Genomic DNA, 14383 nt, shown 5'->3' with positions numbered 1-14383 from the left:
CGCCGAGCAGAAAAGCAAAAAGACACGACTTGTCGCACCTGAAGGAGGCTCCGCGGCCGAAACGTTGCTCTTTTCTGTCCAGAAAGGACTGAACTTGAGCTTCACCAGCGAGCCCGCTCGCTTCAGAAACAGCCCTCTTCATACACCGGGAACACGGTCCGGGCTCGTCCAAAATATTGAAATAATAACTACTTGCTACTGGTGTCCTCTAGACCCGAATTTCGTTTCTTTTTACGTGCAAACAATCATCTGGATAGAGCAACATACGATATTTAAAATTACTCTGGAACACAGCCGTCAATTATTTCAAATGTTGAGTAATGCCTGAATATGATTTAGTGTCCTGTTCTGTGTGGCGGGGAGGCGCTCGGTCACGGGGCAAAGCAAACTGATCGGGAACGAAATTCCGTGGGTAAGAAAAACAAAATTACCGCTTTAACGTTTCACCTCAAACCTGTTTTCAAAATGGCAAAATACATATCAAAAAGATGTCGATTTTTTATAGATTCATTGTATATGAAGATTCTTTGTACCGATTTTAATGTGTAGTGAAACAAAAAAGTAGAAAGGAAAATGACTATAACCCGATGATGGATGTTTTCCGTTCACTGTCACAAACGCGACGGTGAGGAAAGGTGGTTTTCTTCGGAAATTTCTTTACCTGTTCCGTTGCTTTCCAGAGAAAACCCGGCTCAGGACGATGAGGGCTTCCCGGGAGCCGAGCGGGTCTTTTTCGGGCGGGTTTGGCGGCGGCGAGGCAGCCCTCAGGGCTCGACGCTCGGCGCCGGGCGGGAAGCGCTCCTCGCCCTGCCCTCCGCGCCCTCCGACTGCCCGCGCGCCTCTCGCGCCTCCTCGAGCTGCCGCGCCTGTGCCCTGTCTCGCGCTCGCTCTGGAAGGTTCGGGAACGCCCCCCGCCCGGCCGGACCCGGCTCGCGCAAGTGGTCGCGAGCTGCAGGACTGCGGTTCCTAATGAGGGGGGGAGGCGCGCGCGGCGTGTGTTTGCGGGGGGTGTTCTGGTCCCCGGGCGCCTGTGCGGTGCTGGTATTGACTACAGTAATTTACAGTATATTACATGACACCTTCTCTAATACTAATCATAAGGAGCGACGTGTTTCCCCATTGATTGCAAAACCAGTCATCCCATCCTCGTCACTGTTCTGTTTTCCAGGCTACACCAGTTCACATTCTATTCACATGCGTCGCTTCTGATTTTTAAAACTTTATTCTTAAGTACTGAACTTCTGTGTGGAATCGTGTCGGTGTGTAAAACACTTGGTTTCAGCAGTGTGGGTGCTGTATTTGAAATGCTATTGAGCCATGAAGATGACCCACCTGTCCCAGTGTATTACCTGTAGTGTTATCTTCAGAAACTCATTACAAAATAAAGAAAGGAGCCACAGCCACAGTAAGGTTGTACGAGGTTCTGGGGCCTGTCTGGTGTGTAAAACACTTGGTTTCAGCAGTGTGGGTGCTGTATTTGAAATGCTATTGAGCCATGAAGATGACCCACCTATCCCAGTGTATTACCTGTAGTGTTATCATCAAAAAATCATAAAAAATTAAAGAAAGGGGCCACAGCCACAGCAAGGTTGTACGAGGTCCGGGGGCCTGTCTGGTGTGTAAAACACTTGGTTTCAGCAGAGTGGGTGCTGTATTTGAAATGCTATTGAGCCATGAAGACGACCCACCTGTCCCAGTGTATTACCTGTAGTGTTATCTTCAAAAAATCATAAAAAATTAAAGAAAGGGGCCACAGCCACAGCAAGGTTATATAAAGTTAGGGGGCCTGTCTGGTGTGTAAAACACTTGGTTTCAACAGTGTGGGTGCTGTATTTGAAATGCTATTGACCCATGAAGACGACCCACCTATCCCAGTGTATTACCTGTAGTGTTATCTTCAGAAAATCCTAAAAAATATAAAGAAAGGTTCCACAACCCAAAACAAAGCTGGGAAAAGTCAGAGGACCTGCTTAGTGTGCAAAACACTTGCTGCATTGTGGGTGCTGTGGTTTAAATGCTATTGGTTTGTGAACAGAATACCCCTATCCCAGTGCATTGTGCCATATTAAATAAAAGCATGAGAAAAAGAGATTCAGAATGCAAAGCTGTGTCAGTGTTCTGTGTAAAAAATCGGTTTGAACATCATGGGAGCTGTTTTTAATAAGCTGCTGAGAAAAGAATATTTTAATCTTCCTGCTGTCAGTAGTATTGTGAATATAGTTGACCCTTACCTGAATGAAAACAGGGCGTAAAGGAAGGGTTTCAGAAATCAAACAAAGCTTTATTCCCGTGCTTACAGTCTGGGTAATGGGAGACTGCGCTGTTCTGCTTCCTATGGTCATATACGGGTTTTTCGCATGAAGCCGTATTGAACAGTATTTCTCGCGTTGTGAACGTGTGCACACAGCGGTCCCCCGGGTTCCAGTTCGTGCGTAATTACGCATCGATGAAAAACCGGAGGTTTAAAAAAAGATAATTAGCTCACTGATAGTTTGATGTAAAGGCTGTGGAAATATCCACAAGTCGTGGTCTTTAAAATGCATTTGGTTTGACGGCGTTCTGTGCTTCCATTGCGAAGATATGGACAAAAGAATATTCGTGCATGGTCAAAAAAATGTCATAAAATCGAAAAAGTAAAGGCTGAGAAAGCATCCACAATGTATTTTATACACAAAACAAGCATTCTCGCAACTCTAAGAGGTTTCGTGAAAGCGCTACAGGCGTGCCAAAATCGTTTTCGAACTTCGAGCTAACTTTACCCCGGTCGTGATTTTGGGACAATGCCAATGTTATAAGCACAGAAATGCATAGAAATGTGTGCTACGCACGCTGGCAATCGTGTGAGCACAGGAAAGTGTGATAGGTAACAGAAACATGTTTAAGAATTGTTCTAGGTTACTTTGAGAAAAATACACCGAGCGTCTCTGTGTTTCGCTCCCATGCGCATGAAATCAAAAGTTCTTTTTACTTCTGAGACAGACTCCTGAAACGGAAACGGGGAAAAATACAAGCTTGCGGATTGCTAAAGCAGGTAAGCCCCACACTATTTTTGAAGAACCTTGTTTACCGTTGGCAAAAGAGCTGACACGTATTGTCTGTGGAGAAAAAAAGCTGCTAAACAGCTCGACCTGCTGCCCCCTCTGAAAGACAGTCACTCCTAGAATTATTGATATGGCGGATGATATTAAAAGTACGTTGAAAGAGCGCGTTAAGATGAGCAGATGTTTTTCACTGCAATTAGATGAGTCTGTAGTCGATTTTGCCAATTTGCTCGTTTACGTTAGATACGAGTTTGAGGGTACGTCCCATGAGGACAGCTTCTGAATGAATTTATAGAAGAGAATGGCATCAACTGGAAAAAAAAGCCGACACAGCGGTGTAGTTGCACGAATTAGAGAGGTTGCTCCAGAAATGAATGGACGCATTGCAACATCCACCGCGGGACCTTTGCCGTCAAGTAAATGCCTGATGATTTAAAATCTGTTAAGACTCTGTTGTGAATTGTATCAAGGCTCGAATAATGAATTCACATCTGCTTTGCTCAACTAAACAGGCTCACCCCTCTCACTGAAATGGTGCTTTTTTATTGTTTATTTTTAATTGTTGTTGTTCCTGTTTTTATTCTGTAAAGCGCTTCGAGAAGCCCCCTTTAAAGGTCCTATATCAAATAAAGTGTATTATTATTGTATTTATTATATGTGTGCGCGCACGCTCATGTTAGTCATTGAGATTGGCTGGGGTTCCTATGAGATGACTTGTAGGTGGTACTTGGATGCTTTGGTTTGTTCAGGGGTGATACTTGGTCCAAAACGTTTGAGAACCACTGATATAGGAAGTTAACAATATGAGTTTTACATTAAACTCAAACGGCAGCGGCAGTGACATTTATAAAATTGTTCAGAGCACAACTAAACACCCGCAAGTTCTCGAATAGAGTATTTAATGGTGATTGTAGTATTCAGTCTTGTGTAAAGGACAGGTCTGGCCCGAAGGTGAATTAGGGCTCCCTAGAGCCCCGTGGCCACCAGGGGGCCCCCTCATTGTGCAACACAACAATTTGTGGTAATCGGCACTTTCCAATGTAAGTCAGAAACACCCTCCGGTGGGCCTTCCTGTTGCTGCTGTGCTAACCTCAGCTGTTAAAGTTTGTTATTAATTATAATACTATTAAAGTACGTGTAGTTTGTGTCACTGTCCATGTAGTAAATGAGTTTCATCTTCGCCGTTAGATGACAATATCATTGCGGTCGCCGCCGCCGCTACACCAAATGCTCTTCGTTTAATTTCGGAAAGTAGTAGCTGTTCTAATGTTCCCTTTTATTCATCTTTGATTACATCCAACATGTAATGAAACGTTGAAAGTGAACTTTTACTTGCATTTGCAGACTACACTACAGTGGATTAACATTAAAATCATGCAGTTGCAATTGGTAACAGATACACATTTCACAAGTTATTACTTTCAAACGTTATCTTTGTAAAATGTGTGCTTCTTGTTCTTCTTTGTAAGTTATTTCTGTTGTGTGTTTTTTTTTTAATCTGGTTAATAAAAGTTTTTTAGTTAGATAACAAATTGATGTAATTGCGCTAAATATTCAACTATGTTCGGGATGGGAGATTAGAAGTGTAGGGGAAAATAGTGACATGAAGGAGCCCCTTTTCAAGATCTTGCAGAAATCTGGGGCCAGTCCTGATAAAGATGTACAATTAAATAAGCCCTGAACTACAGTTTGAATTAGTTTTAGCCTTAGACAACCTTTAACGTCGTTTTGCCTTATTTCTTTAATGATGGATTTGAAAATAATTATGTGTATCTTTGTTATACACACATATTACAGGTACAGTTTGTTTTGTACCCTTCGTGGTCATTTGTCCGAAGGACGTGAAAAATATGGAATTCAAAATAAACCCCAAATGCAACTCTTTCAAACTTAATTAAATGATTTAAATTACTTCTACACAACATGACAGCTCAAATATTTGTGGTTATTGTAATACTTACCCATGTGCAAACCTTACTTTGTCAATAAGCCTTGGGGGTAAAGAGATAAGAGTTGGGGGTAAAGGTTCCCCTTGAATTAGTCATCCATTGACTTAACTGATATATTTCCATGTCTTTAAAGAAAATTTCATTCTCGTCATTTCTTATACAGTATATACTGTAGATGTATATTACAGCTACAGTTTATATACCCTTCAAATGCAATTTCTCCAAATGACAAAGGTATAATTTTCAAGCTAAACTCCCACTACAAGAGAAATATTCTTTCAATTATTTAAAGCACTACTGCAACCCCAGAAGAAGAAATATTTATTACAGGTACAGTTCGTTCCGTACCCTTCGTGGTAATTTGTCCAAAGGACGTGAAAAATGACAAATGAAAATGAAAAATGGCCTTTGGAGTCCTCCATTATGTGCTTCACAGAGACTTGGTTGAATGAACTGGTTCCCGACGCTAACGCTTCACTAGGGGGTTTTCAGATGGTGCGTGCGGATCGGAAAATCAAGGAGAGCAGTAAAAAGAGAGGAGGAGGGCTAGGAGTGTTTGTGAGTAACAGATGGTGTAACTGTAATCATATTACTGTAAAAGAACAGCTCTGCACCCCGGACATTGAGCTACTAGCAGTTAGCCTGCGGCCATATTACCTGCCTAGGGAGCTCTCGCGTGCTATTGTTGTGCTGGTGTATGTCCCGCCCTCTGCCGACGCAGCCTCAGCGTGTGGCGTCATACACACTGTTACAGCCGGACTACAGACTGTCACCCACAAGCCATGTTCTTGATAACTGGTGATTTTAATCATGGTTCGCTCTCCTCTACTCTGCCTGCTTTTAGTCAGTTTGTTAAATGCCCTACTAGAGATAATAAGACTTTGCACTTGCTGTATGCTAATGTCAAGAATGCCTACAGCTCCTCATCACTCCCCCCCTTGGCAGATCTGACCACAACCTTTTTTATCTCCTATCTCTGTACAAGCCTCTTGTCCTACAGCAACCAGTGATCACCAGGACAGTGAGGAGATGGTCAGCTGAGGCTAATGATGCACCGATGGACTGTTTTGAACAATGGACTGGGAGATACTCTGTGAGCCTTATGGAGATGACATTGATGGTCTTACCCACTGCATCACTGACTACATAAACTTCTGTGTTGACAGTGCAGTGCCCACCAGGAAAGTGCGCTGCTTCTCCAATAATAAACCCTGGGTCACCAGTGATCTGAAGGCCATCCTAAATAGGAAAAAGAGGGCTTTTCGGGCAAGTGACAAGGAGGAGCTGAGGCGAGTGCAGAAAGAGCTGAAGGTGAGAGTTAGGGGGAGCAAGGTGGAGGAAAATGGAGGACAGGCTGATGGAGAGCAATATGAGAGAAGTGTGGAATGGCATGAGGAAGATCTCCGGATACAAGTTGTCCGGTGGCCAACAGAGTGAGGGAGGCCTGGAGAGGGCCAATGAGCTGAATCTATTCTTTAACAGATTCGATACAGGGTCCACTGTCCATTCACCTCACAGGCCTTCACCCCAGACACCTTCTTCATGTCCTCAATCACCCCATCATGTGATCCCTCCTACTCCTACTCCACCTTCCCCTGCCCTCCTCTGCCTATCCATCACAGCTGACCAGGTCGGAAGGGAGCTGAGGAGACTCCATGCAGGGAAGGCAGCAGGTCCTGACGGTGTCAGCTCCAGGGTGCTAAAGATCTGCGCAGACCAACTAGGTTCAGTGCTGCAGTACATCTTCAACCTGAGCCTGAGATTAGAAAGGGTTCAGGTTCAGGTTACTTCTACACAACATAACAGCTCAAATATTTGTGGTTATTGTAATACTTACCCATGTGCAAACCCTACTTTGTCAATAAGCCTTGGGGGTAAAGAGATAAGAGTTGGGGGTAAAGGTTCCCCTTGAATTAGTCATCCATTGACTTAACTGCTATATTTCCATGTCTTTAAAGAGAATTTCATTCCCGTCATTTCTTATACAGTATATATGTCACGTATGTCCGAAAGGACGAACTGTGGAATGGCAGGAGAGTGATAAAGACCCTATGCGTAGCGGCGAGACGGGGGTTAGCCCGGGCTCAGCTGTTCAGGAGAAGCCGTATAGAAACCTATGCCTTCAGGCCAAGGACAGGAGTGACCAGGTGCTAGATGGGTCTCAGGGCAACTGAACATCAATGCTGAGCGAGTAGCAGAGCAGAAGCAGGAAATAAATAGGCTACACAACAAGACACACCAGAAAGACATGAATAATCACAAGGAACAGAAGGAAATTAGAGCGCCCTCTAGGTGTAGTGAGTGTGACAATATACTGTAGATGTATATTACAGCTAAAGTTTATATACCCTTCAAATGCAATTTCTCCAAACGACAATAAAGGTATAATTTTAAAGTTAAACTCCAACTACAACAGAAATATTCTTTAAATTATTTAAAGCACTACTGCAACCCCAGAAGAAGAAATATTTATGTTAATTGTATTACTAACCCATGTGCAAACCTAATTGGAAAGATACGCTTGTCCAATGAGAATCAAACTAGGGTATGAACTATGATCCATTGTTATACCAACCCAGAGAGAAAAGTCTTGATGCATTACTCCAAATCCAGCAACATTCACAGCAGCGTTTTTAATTTCTCTGGCTCGGGTGAACATGATAATGAAACTGAAATAGAAAAAGGGTCAGAGCAGCTTGAGAAAAAGGTAGTACCACAATACAGTACTAATTTGGCTGATAAGCACACACAGCTGCAATAGGTCAAGGATTCACTGTGCCACCTGGCTGTTTTACAGAGTAGTGCATCAGATTACTTAAGAAAATAAAAACAAAATGACATGGTGCTGGCCAGGATACTGCAGTACTTTCAGCTGTATACCAGGTGACACCTCACAATTGCTGCTCCCTGTCCATCTGCATTTTCTCAGACAAATGGACATTTTTCAGGCCATCAACTAAGCTGTCATCATAGAGCCCAGGATAACAGTGTACTACCAGCATACAGTGCAGTGACAATCTCGTCTTCTGTCTCTGTATCTTCCCGTTTTCCCGTTTTAAATCTTGCACATTCATAAATGACATTGCTTTTCATGATGAAATACCTGCCAATGCTGCCTTTTGCAGCGCTATAAAAGTCTCTGCCCTTGCTCATCTAAGAGGAGTCCGTGGAGAATGTGGTCTGGTTCATCCCTTGTAAAACACTTGAGCTTATTCGCCTGCTTTTCATCTGAGGATGAAATCAAGTTGCCTGCCTGACTAAAAAGTTCAAACCTTCAGGTCCATTCCATCCATTCTTGTGGTGTCTCATACAAATCTTCAAAAATATGTTTTGTTGTAGTTTTTGTTCTTGCTGTTACTAAATGGCAGAGTTGCCAATGACTGTGGAAAGTTACTTTCTTTCCTTATTTTGTGTTTGTGTTTCAGCTAATGCTGTCTGAGTCCTGGAGCGTCTTGAGAAAGTTACCTCAAAGACAGGAGGGGGAGGGTGTAGAGAAACGTATATACTGTATAAGTTGTGTAGAGCCATATCCCTTTGAACTACGATAGATACTATGACTATTATGGTCCTTATTGTGGCTTTTTGTATACATACAATAAAGCTTGGCTGGATGGATGAACACTTAGGACTCGGACGGATGAACACTTAGGACTCAAATCTCTTGGTTTCTACATTTTGTAACTCATTTATGTACACACAATCTTATCAGAGACCACACAAGTTTTTGTACACACAATCTTATCAGAGACCACACAAGTTTTTGTACACACAATCTTATCAGAGACCACACATAAGTCAAGGGCATTTGTGAGATATTCTCTGTGCACTATAAAGGGAAGAGCAGCTGAACAGATTAAATAAAACCTCCTGGAACGGCGAGAACAACTATCATTCTGATCCCGCTCACTTCACAGAGAGTACCAGAGAGTGAACTTAAGATGGTAAAAAAATGTTTTGGTGTTGCTGCTTTTTTGTTTGAGTCCTACTGTAGGTCTCTTTTCTCTGTCTTTTACTATAAACTATGAACCTCATAGGTGGGGTTGGTTTCACCTCATTGGTGAAACTGTAGACCTCATTTTCCAGAGTTTCTGTTATGTTTGTGGACTCTGAATACCGAATTCAAGTTCAAAAACCTCAAAGTCTGAAAAGGACATTGGGGTGTATGTGTATGTTAAGGTTTTGTGTTCTGCAGAGCGGGGAAGTAGGCGTCACCTTATCTGTGAGGACTCATCAATGCAAGGGGTGCTGTTAACCGGCTTAGGAGATCCAGCGTTGCCTAGGAACGCAAGTAGATGAGCTGCTGGCTGGAGGGGGTGGAGCAGCGTATTGGACATTGCTTCCCTGGTCCAGTTGAGCTCTTTGCTACTTCTTCTCCATGCTGGCTTCCCTGGGTCTTGATGGGCTTAACTTTCTGTCCTCCTGGGCTTTACTTCCATATTGTGGGTCTTGGCTTGCTCTGTTTATTAGCCTAAACCCGAGGTTGGCCAGTTCAAACCTCACATATCTCTCCTTACAATTTTTTTATTGCTTCTCTCAGGAGTGACAAGAAAAAAAATTATATTATTTTTGAAAACTCTCTTTTGAGTAATGCACAGAGGCTTGATTCTTAGATCTCTCAACCACCCATTCCTCTGATACTAAACTAAGCATAGTCCACTTCTTCCAGAAATAATTATAGTTCCTTACATTATAATTGAATACTTTCAGCTTACCCTTTTATAAGAGAATTAAGTAGGCTCAGATATCTGTTGTTTAATGCTGTTGGTAATGTTTTTGTTCAGGATAACAATGTGATTTTTTCATTTAATATCAACAGAATGGTGTTTGTGGTATCTATGGTATATATCTTGACAGTTTAAAGGTATGTTTGCTCAGTTTCTGAAAACCAAAGCTTAACGCAGGTCCTATCTTGAATTCTAGGTAATGACCCTAAATTTATGATCTTGTCTATGGAGTCTTGAGTATCACCAGACCTACAATACTTTGTTCACAGCCAAATGATTTTATGTGCAACTCTTACCTCTCCTTGAGAGAGAGGTTCACAGTTCTTCTGGCTGTTGAAGAGCCAAGAAGAAGAATAAATGCCCCATTATTCAGAGATGCAGGCATGCAGACCTACTTGTTAGTAAGAAATGAGCACACATACCCAAACATCAGATAGTATTACTTATGTCTCCCTTATCTTGGCAGCGTCTCCTTGCTGAAATGTGTGTTCTGGTGGCTGTTGTCCTGTCCTGCCTCCTCCCTTTGTCCTCAGCTTCTGAAGGTAAAGACTGATACATCATTCTGTCAGCATCTCTCAACTTAATCTGTACTTTTTTGTGCTTGAAAAGCCTTGGATCTGGTCATCCCAGTTCTAGTTTGTATCACAGAATATGCCCAGTTTCTTATATATTTATGTAAATGTTAATAACTTTAACACTAGGTTATATAAAGATCTACCTTATTCTTAATAAGCTTTTTCATGTTAAAAAAAAGGAGAGACCAGCTGTACTACAGCAAGAATATACAGCACAAATAATTATATGGGAAACTAAGCAGTGTAAGGCCTGCTATTTCAAAATGTCCACTCTTTTCTTATATTTGCTAAACATCAAGCTGCAAATGCACTAGCAAAAAGTCTTTGTCCAATTTTGATCCAATAAAATGTGTGCATTAGGCATAATATTAATCACCTATGAATGGTTGATATTATTGCATTAGCATTGGCTCCTGGTACAGGATGAGCTGTATCCAAATACTGGGAGTTTGAGTCTTTACTGATTGTGTAACAAGGCATCCAGAAAAGGAGTATACAATTGGGATTGAGAAGCCAGAGGATGAAGTTGTGGCACTCCCAAAACTGGGAAATTTGACATTCACAGGAGGTTATTAGGGAATTTGCTGCACCCTATCGATGGTCTAAGAGTAGAGACAGGTTGTATACTCAGACCTTCACAGTCTTTTTGATAGTGAGACTTTTTGATAGAAGGTCATTGTGGCAGTTTAAGTTTAAAAAGCTTCCAAATATTTAGGTTGGGTTAAGACTGAAACGAAGACATACCTTACGTAGCAGCCTCAATCTGTCACGATCGTTACTCCTCCTCTTAAGGGCGCTCCAGCCCTTCCTCGTTCTGTCCCATTCCCCACACCTGTTCCTTATTCCAGCCCCTCTTTAGTTTCACCTTTAAAGCCAGACGCAGGCGTTTGCCCGAGGCTTCTCACTGATTTCCGCATCGTGAGAGCCCAGGGTCCTGCCGTGTCTGGCTCCGTTATGGTTTTAGTTTCCTGTTCCTGATTCCCTGCCCTGCCGGTGCCGACCCAGTTCTGGTTTTAACTTCGGATGGATCCCCTGGTCTTGGACTAAACCTCCCGTCTTGGATTCCCCCTCTGGATTTACCCTTGGATTGTTCGCCCCGGGACACCTGCATTCCTCGGACACGCCCCCTGTTTCCTGACCCTTCTCCTGCATGACTATTTTCCCAATTGTATCCTCACATTCCGGATCGTGTCGTCCGCATAGGGCCCGGCAAGAACTGTTCCTGACACAATCATTGCCATGCCAGTCCTCTAATAAGAAAAGACTGGCTTAAACATGCTTGACCAAGTGGAGGTCATTCCACTGTTCCTTACTTTCTGAATGGGAGTTAGGCGTGCAGTCTTGCAGACAAGAACAGGTAAAGAGGGATCAGTCTGCTGCTTAATTCCCTATATAAAGGGAAGTTTTAAGTGACGGTCTTCCTGCTATACTACCAATTCATGCAATTTGATTTGTCTAAGATGATTGTTTATCTGTGTCATCCTTAGGAGTTTGTTACAGGCAGGAGAAACATCAGGATGAGGTAGAGTGCAGGTACAGTGAAGCTGCACTCTTCATTCATTTTTTTAAAATCCAAACAGTGTTTTTTTAATCTTTTCACCATTCAGTCCCTCAAACTGTTTAGAGAGTGCTGTTTTTTTTCCTCTTTAGACTCCTGCGGGAGTCCACCATCTTTCTCACAGTCTGGGCTGTTCCTCAGAGCCCTGATGCGTGGTCTCTCTGGTCTCTCCCGGCTGCACCACATGGCACATGTGTAAATGTAGAGGAGTGCAGCTTCCACAGAAGTGGAAGGAGCTCCATTAGGGACAGTGTGGCAATGAATAAGGAAGCCCAGGTCCAGTGCAGATACCATGTGCTTACACCCGTGGGGAATTAATGATTAAGGGTTCCTATGGGGACAGGGAAAGAAAGGATTGTGGAGTCGGGGGGAGACAACACAACAAACACCGTACAGACTGGGGCAAATAGGTGCCGTGGGTTGGACTCTGAACCAGTTGCGCTGGGTTTCTGGAAACCTGGACAGGCAGGCAGGCGGAGGGTTAAAGCTGAAAAGGCTGAAGAGGTTGAGAAAGCGACTCCAGTCCTCACCTGCAGGAAAGGAATGTGAGGAAGATCAGGTCCCAGCAAAGCAGAAAGCGAAACACATCTGTCTGCAACCAAGTGAAACGCCAAGCACTAGAGAGATGCGTATAGGCAGGGAGCAGAAGTGCAAGTTTAGAATCTGGCTTGGCTGCTGAGTCTCTGTTCAATCACACCATTGGGAGAAAATTTCAAAAATAAATATTTTTCATAAATGTGTTTAACAGGGTGCTTTTTGGCTCTATATCTCACCTGTGTGGAGATTTTGGATTGTGGCTTTTAAGGTTAGACATTTGGTCTCCCCTCTGACATTGGGAAAAATATTTTAATTGTTCGGAATATCCATCCATCCGTTTCTTAACTTCTAGGGTTACCAGGGAGCCAGAGCGTATCCCAACAAGCAATGATCACAAGGCAGGGTAGTCCATTAACCTACCAGTCTGTTTTTTGAACTGTGGAAGGAAACCCCTGGAAACATGGGGAGAACACGCAAAACTCCACACAGACAGCACCCCAGGTCTGGAATTGAACCCAGGGCCCCAGCGCTGACCACTGCTCCACCACGCCACCTGTTGATAATGTAAATCCCCTTAAGACCCTTCATCAGGTTTTCAACAGGTTTTTCACAAAGCATGTGTTTGTTTTTCCTCGTTCACACCCCCCACACCAGGCCTCTTCAGAAAAGCCCTCATCTTTCCGGTGGAGAATGCCAGAAGCTATGTCACCCTCACCCCACAGAAGCCCCTGCAGATGTCAGCCTTCACACTCTGCATGCGCCTGTCCACTGAGCTGCCTGTGGGGCGGGAGGTGATTCTGTTCGCCTACCGCACAGCAGACAACGACGAGCTGAACGTGTGGCGCGAGAAGGATGGTCAGTTCTCTTTCTACCTGGCGGGGGACGGGTTGATGTTCAAACTGCCCCAGCTGAGCGCCTTGGGGACGCACATGTGCGTCACCTGGGACTCCCAGTCGGGCTTGTCCGCTTTCTGGGTTGATGGGAAGAGAAGCGCCCGACAGGTCTATCGCAAAGGACACACAATTCGCTCTGAAGGCACCATCCTGCTGGGGCAGGACCCTGATAAATTACTTGGAGACTTTGATGTGACCCAGAGCTTTGTTGGCGAAATCAGTGATGTGAACCTGTGGGACTATGTTCTCCCGGCCAGTGACATTCAAGCATTGTACACACGCCACCAGGCTCCCACAGGCAATGTTTTAGATTGGAATACCATACAGTACCAGACAAATGGCATTGTTTTAGTCAAACCTGCTGATGAGGGCAAGTGAATTGGAATACTGGTGGTCTCAGTTTTATTTTTCAAAGCCACCAGTATTACATATTTCTTACTTTTTAGGCATTCTTTTTCTGTCTACTCATCCACTGCAGTGCACTAACTCGAGATGCACTGGTTTCAACGTGAACAAAAAACATTTTTTCATGAGCTGTCGTGAACATTTTTCATGAACAGGTTTGAGGAACTTCGCTTATGTCAGTAGTGATCTTACCTGTAATGTATCTTGGCTTCCCCGTGATTAAAAGGCCTATCGAGTTTATTAATGTCCCTGCATTCTCTGTTTTTCAACTGTCTGGGTCTACATTGCTTGAAATATCCTTTCATGCTTTAAGCGCAATGAATTCAGAGGTTCTCATTCATCCATAACCCTGGGTTTTAACTGGGCCATCAGTCAGGTTATGAGGTGGATATGGTGGCAGGCGACTGGTGCTCTGGTTGATCTATTCTTGGGTTTATGCAGTAGTATTGATTTCATACACATCTAGGTGGTACTTGTCCTTCGGTTTTTAGGACCACACCTGTATATTGCCAAATATATAACAATAAAAAAATCCATAATACTGTATTTTTTGGCACATAAGGAGTAGGTGCTTTAGCTTACTGGGAGTAAAGTATGAATCCTGACACCTCTTATATACATTTTGGTAACAGATGTCTAGTAACCAAATAAGCACTGGTCCTCTTATTTGTGTACTGAATTTTGTTCCACCATAGACACAA

General features: G+C 43.4%; 2 protein-coding genes across 5 annotated transcripts in view; one reads left to right on the top strand and one right to left on the bottom strand.

Moving 5' to 3' along the window:
• Window positions 1-806, bottom strand: part of LOC148645158 (uncharacterized) — a 40926-nt gene extending 40120 nt beyond the window's left edge. For all 3 annotated transcript variants that reach the window (XR_015928237.1, XR_015928238.1, XM_088612175.1), the window contains exon 1: window positions 662-806. The gene's annotated coding sequence lies outside the window, so the exon portion shown is untranslated. The remainder of the gene's footprint in view (window positions 1-661) is intronic.
• A 2041-nt stretch (window positions 807-2847) lies between these two features.
• LOC148645157 (C-reactive protein-like) lies at window positions 2848-13922 on the top strand. 2 transcript variants are annotated; one of them, XM_088612711.1, is made up of 3 exons: window positions 2848-3031; window positions 10181-10256; window positions 13039-13922. In XM_088612711.1, the coding sequence occupies exons 2-3, from the start codon at window positions 10196-10198 to the stop codon at window positions 13653-13655; spliced, it is 678 nt and encodes a 225-aa protein (XP_088468837.1). In that variant the 5' UTR covers window positions 2848-3031; window positions 10181-10195; the 3' UTR covers window positions 13656-13922. The 2 variants fall into 2 exon arrangements, with proteins under 2 accessions (XP_088468837.1, XP_088468836.1); XM_088612710.1 differs by lacking the exon at window positions 2848-3031 and adding an exon at window positions 8840-8931.
• The last annotated feature ends 461 nt before the right edge of the window (window positions 13923-14383 follow it).

The sequence above is a fragment of the Lepisosteus platostomus genome, chromosome 19, assembly GCF_059453375.1.
Source record: "Lepisosteus platostomus isolate fLepPlt1 chromosome 19, fLepPlt1.hap1, whole genome shotgun sequence".
In the NCBI taxonomy this organism is placed as follows: domain Eukaryota; kingdom Metazoa; phylum Chordata; class Actinopteri; order Semionotiformes; family Lepisosteidae; genus Lepisosteus; species Lepisosteus platostomus.
The sequence above is the reverse complement of the archived record's forward strand: the minus strand, read 5'-3'. Positions and strand labels throughout refer to the sequence as shown.